The following is a 5,965-nucleotide window of genomic DNA, read 5'->3' on the forward strand; positions in this document are numbered from 1 at the left end:
TACATACATACATACATACATACATACATACATACATACATACATACATACATACATACATACATACATACATACATACATATATCGTTAAGCCCGGAGTTGATGACAATTTTTAAAAGGGGAATTTTTTGCATTTTTTAACTCTGTCCGTCTGTATGTCTATCCTTCTGAATGTTTGTTGAAATCAGTTTTTACAGTACCCAGATATCGACGAAATTCGAATCTTCAGTAATTCTGTTATATATGCTTTCGAGAAGATCGGTATTTAAAATCAGCTAAATCGATCCATAAATAACAGAGATATGAGCAAAAATCCGTTACAATCTCTGAAGATCTCGTCAAATGCTCACACAGAAAATGCAAAACAACATAACCAAATACATAACCATTCGATAAATTTTGTTATTATACGCTTGTTTATAAAAAACAAAGCAGAACAAACATGAAATTATGTATGTGGAGCCTGACTTAAGTTAGAAGCCATAATATAAACATTTCGGATTTAGTCGGATTTAGGCGAGAACTCAAAAAAAGTAAAATTTTTGGTATTTTTTGTTTTTCAAAAGGTACTTTTTGAATATTCTATAATATTGAAAATAGCAATATGAAATTAAGTATAAAGTTTCGGAATAGAGTGAGAACCCATAAAAGGGACCTTTTATGTACGTTTTTGTTTCTCAAAAGGTACTCTTGAGTTTTCTATAATAATGAACCTAGAAATATGAAATTAAGTATGTAGAGTCCGGATTAGGCAAGAACACATAAAAATGGGTCTTTTTGGTACTTTTTTATTATACAAAAGGTACTTTTTGAATTTTCTATAATATTGAACCTAGAAACATGGAATTTAGCATAAAAGGGTACTTTTTCGTTTTTTTTTTTAAATTCTATAGTATTGAACATATAAACATGAAATTAAACATGTAGAGACCTTTTTTTACTTTCCGTTTTATAATTTGTACTTATTGAGTTTTCTTATAATATTAAACTTAGAAACTTGAAATTTTTAATGTAGTGCCCGGAATAAACAAGTTTTTCACAGAACTTGAGTAACATATTTGTACTAAAAATAAAGCATATATATGTATATAAACTTATAAAAAATAAACGGATGGAAAAAATAACAAATTGTTGAGAGCATTGTGAATGTTGCTTAACAGATAAAAAATTTAAAGATTATCGAAAATAAAAACACGGCAATGAATATATATTGAACATTTTTTAATACAATAATAATTTCAAATAATATGAAGCGGTTGTCAAACAAATATTTTTATTCTCATTACTTTATAATTTTTCTTATCACTTAAAAACAACACAAAATCATCAATTATTTTGTTAAAATTTTTCCATAGATTAAGAATCAATTCTATGTGTCTGAACACTAAATTTGTGTATATTTTCATTCGTTTTATAAAATATTTTTATCTAAATATTTATTTATGAATATAAGTATGTTAATATTTGATTTTCTTATATTAGTTAGTTTGGGTTGAAACACCGACAAATCCATTGACCAAAGTTTCTGATATAGAAGCTTTAAGCAAAATAATACATGAATCCGGAGACATAATTTTTGCTGTTGATAACACATTTTTAACTTCATATTTTCAACGACCATTGGAGTTGGGTGCAGATATGGTATGTTATTCTTTAACAAAATATATGAATGGTCACACTGATGTCGTTATGGGTGCTGTTACTATGAATTCTGAAGAATTATATGAACGTTTGAAGTTCCTCCAAAATGGTAATAAATCAAATAATATTTTTATGAAGTTTATAAAAAATGTCATACCGTTTGACCCTATCCTCTTAAATTTTATCATTTAGTTAGTTTGAAAGGAGAATGAATATATGTACATCCAATCCTACGAAATACATCTGGGCCTCTATCGAGCCTGTTGTGCGCTGCATAAACAGTGCCACAGGTGGGAATCGAACCTACCACCTCCGGTCTACTAGACTAGAACACGAACCATTAACTTCTCCTGAAACACTGTATTTCGACTCTGAATTAATTATGACTTTACAATTTAATTGGATAGAAAATTTAAAAGTAGTTCCAAATTTCCCACTCCATAAACTTTACATGGATCCGAACTATGTCAAAGAAATTAATTATTCTCAAATGCTTATTCTTAGAACTTTAACTTTCATTTATAATAAAATGTACAATATCCTATAAAGAATTTAACAGATTTTATTGGCAGCTATTTGAAAATAGTAATATTTCTCCTTTTTAACAAATTTAATTGTTTTTAAATAAAAAATGGATCCTATAAAGTATATATATTCTGGATCCTCGATTAAGCCATGTCCGTCTGTCTATATGTTTGTTGAAATGAATTTTTAGAGGATCCCAAATATCGGCGAGATCCAAATATTTGATAGTTCTGTAATACATGCTTTCGGAAAGATCGCTATTTAAAATCTGCAAAATCAGTCCATAAATAACGAAGATATGAGCAATAATCCGAGACAACTCTGAAAATTTTATCAATAATTTAGATTTTTTTAATGCTCAGAAATTGTAAAAATCGAAAACAAAATACTTAATCATAGATCTAGAGCAGCAGAGCAAGAGTAGCAGAACGAGAGCAGCACTAATGTGTTATTGGCTAGAAGAATGAAATTAAGTATCTGCAAAATCGGTCTATAGACAACGAAGATATGAGCAATAATCCAAGACAACTCTTAAAATTTTATCAATAATTTAGATTTTTTTAATGCTCAGAAATTGTAAAAATCGAAAACAAAATACATAATCATACGGTAAATTTTATTATTGTACGCTTATTTATAAAGCAGAGCAAGAGTAGCAGAACGAGAGCACTAATGTGTTATTGGCTAGAAACATGAAATTAAGTATGTGGAGTCTGGCTTAAGTTAGAACCCATAAAAGGGAACTTTTTGGTTTTTCGTTTTTCAAAAGGTACTTTTTGAATTTTCTATAATATTGATCCAGAGACATGAAATGAAGTTAGTTATGTAAAGCCCGGATCGGACTTTTTGGGTACTTTTTCGTTCTACAAAAGGTACTTTTAGAATTTTCTATAATATTGAACTTATAAATAAGCAATTAAGTATGTAGAGTCGGAATTAGGTGAGAACCAAAAAATGTAACTTTTTGGTACTTTCTCGTTTTCAAAAGGTACTTTTTGCATATTCTATAATATTTAACCTACAGACATGAAGTTATACATATATGTAGAGCCTTGATTATGTGAGAACATAAGTTCTCTTTAAATTTTCTATAATAATGAACCTAGGGACACGAAATTAAGTATCTAGAGTTGGAATTAGTTGAGAACCCGTAAAAGGGATCTTTTTGGGACTTTTTCGTTTTTTAAAAGGTATTTTTTTAAATTTCCTTTAATATTGAATCTAGAAATATGAAATTGAGCATGTTGAGTCCGGAGTAAGTAATTACTTGTAAAAGAGTATTCGGAACAGTAAAGTATGATTTCCATTATTATGTTTATAAATTTTTTTATTTTATTTAATGGAATAGCTCTTATTTAACATAAAAAATAAAATTTATTTTTAGCTGCTGGAATTGTTCCGTCACCATTTGATTGTTATCAAGTTAATCGTTCTCTTAAGACACTTGCAATTCGTATGGAACAACATCAATCAAACGCAATTGCAGTTGCAAAATTTTTGGAAAGTCACAGTTTCGTAGAGAAGGTTTTACATCCAGGTCTTCCCTCACACCCTCATCATCAAATGGCATTAAAGCAAACATATGGATATAGTGGAGTTTTTTCTTTTTATCTCAAAGGAAATTTAGAAAACTCAAAAGCATTCCTAAAAGCTCTCAAAATTTTCACTTTGGCTGAAAGTCTTGGAGGATATGAGAGTTTAGCTGAGTTGCCGTAAGTTTAAAGAAGATGGACAAATTGTTGAATGTATTTGACAGACGTTATTTTTCTAGGTCTATTATGACGCATGCGTCTGTACCTGCGGAAGATAGAAAAAAGTTGGGTATAACTGATTCTTTAATTCGGTTGTCAGTTGGACTGGAAGATGCGGATGATTTAATAGCTGATGTTAAAAATGCTTTAACAGTAGCAGAAAACATTTAATTTAAATACGAAACATGTTAAGAGACAATAAATAGTGTTTAACAGCGATATATTAACACAAAAAAAGAAAATATTTTACATTTATTTTTTATAATATTTAAACAGCCAGTAATTTAATTCCTATTAAGTAAAAAGGGAGAAAACTTCCCATTGGTTTTTAAGTCTTTAGAACTAATTCTAATTTATTGTTTAGATTTCAAGTTCGGCCCAACGATATATAAATTAAACAAGATTTTAAAAGGCTCGAATGTAACTGTTCAGCTTCACCATAATTTCCCAAGATTTTATGAAAATATAACAAAATATTTGCAAATTTGATAAGACGTAGATCTCTGTATTTATTATTTTTATTTTACCTCGTAGAAGCAATAGCGTCAGGAGCACGTAGTGCTTATGTTGACGATCGGAAAAGAAGTATTTTTTAATTTACAAACAAGATTCTAACGATTCTAACGAGAGAAGATTCTAACGATTTACTCGTTATAATCTTCCAACAAAGTTGTAAATAAACCGGAGCTTAATAAGATTATAACGTTGCAAAAATAGTATTTACATATGTTATCAAAACAAGTGTTAACCATAAATCGAATTTGAACAGTAACCATGCGTTTTTTAAAGCATTCATACAAAAAGAAACTTTGACGCTGGATATTAAAAATAAATATATTTTTTATTTCTCATTAGCGTTGCCCTTATCATAAAGTATAGAGGAGAAACATGGAATTTTTATTTTTTCACGAGAACCGTTACAATTGGTAGTACAGAGAATTTGTGTTGATCTTGACAAAGTGCTGACTGCTCTTGTTGGATACCTGGAGTTGATATTTCTGGATATTTCATTGGTCCTTACTATTGGACTTGACATTTTTGATAGAATTTGGTTATCGTCTAGTTGGTTGATTCCACCTTCATCTTGACAAACCATATTAAGGTTAATCTTGGGTGATAGGAGTAGGCATATTCCTGGCAACGAACCAAAGAAGAAACCTAGTTGAGGCAAATGCAAATACCCGAAATACTGTTATGATGGAAACCACAAAAGCCGTTATTATTACAATGCGTCTGGTGTCGTAAATATCTAAATGGCATTGCTGTATGCTGTCTCCTTATGCGATTAGAGGTTAAGGACTGAAGCGGTGAAAGTCGATTTTCAATAACTACATGCCGACTGATATATCGGCGGAGGAATTTGCAATCAATAAGATGATGGTGATTGAGAACCTTTCACTGAAGGTGGCCGATATTAAATGGTCATCAGGAGGCAATGAGGGAGATTCAAAAACTACTGCCTTACGGCAAGGAGGCTAAGAACAGTGGTAACAGATTGAGTAATGAGACAAATGCAAGAGAGACCATGAGAAAACATAAGAGTTATGGCAAACAAGCCTTCCATGATACTAGCCGGTAAGGCCATTGTCTCGGTAACCCAGTTGTGCATGAACCCTCGTCTTTTCTCTCAGTAGATAGATCATGATAATTCAGTGGCAATTGAAATAAATTCTATTATTTTATAGCACTTTTTTATATAAATTCTTGTATGTCTTCTAAAATTGTTTGTCCTTTAGACTTTAAAGTCCTTTTACAGGAATATTGGAGTTGATTACGAAAAACTGAGAACACAGAATTAATACTAATGGTCCACAGTTTCCTGCACACATAGATTTTTTCACGTGTAATAAGTATTGTGATTTCTCTTAGGGATAATTTTAACAGAGGTATTAATAACATTCATTTGGACAGAATTAACAGATTGAGATATGACAACGTTAAATATTAAATTTGAATTATATGCGCACAAGATGAAACTATTACTGTATAATAAACTTGCCCAAGCCCTATGCGCTTGGTACTTTTTTGTTTTTGTAAATGCGCTTAGC

The 5,965-nt window shown here is 30.2% G+C and overlaps 1 protein-coding gene across 1 annotated transcript in view; it reads left to right on the plus strand.

The window, feature by feature from the left end:
- The window catches only part of LOC111685425 (cystathionine gamma-lyase), an 11,773-nt gene extending 7,358 nt beyond the window's left edge, over positions 1–4,415 (plus strand). The window contains exons 3-6 of the mRNA XM_046946119.1: positions 1,356–1,392; positions 1,483–1,750; positions 3,551–3,878; positions 3,938–4,415. Coding sequence (XP_046802075.1) covers positions 1,356–1,392; positions 1,483–1,750; positions 3,551–3,878; positions 3,938–4,088 — 784 coding nt within the window. The 3' untranslated portion in view covers positions 4,089–4,415. The remainder of the gene's footprint in view (positions 1–1,355; positions 1,393–1,482; positions 1,751–3,550; positions 3,879–3,937) is intronic.
- Positions 4,416–5,965: the final 1,550 nt, after the last annotated feature.

This window comes from Lucilia cuprina, chromosome 3 (assembly GCF_022045245.1).
Source record: "Lucilia cuprina isolate Lc7/37 chromosome 3, ASM2204524v1, whole genome shotgun sequence".
Classification (NCBI taxonomy): Eukaryota; Metazoa; Arthropoda; class Insecta; order Diptera; family Calliphoridae; genus Lucilia; species Lucilia cuprina.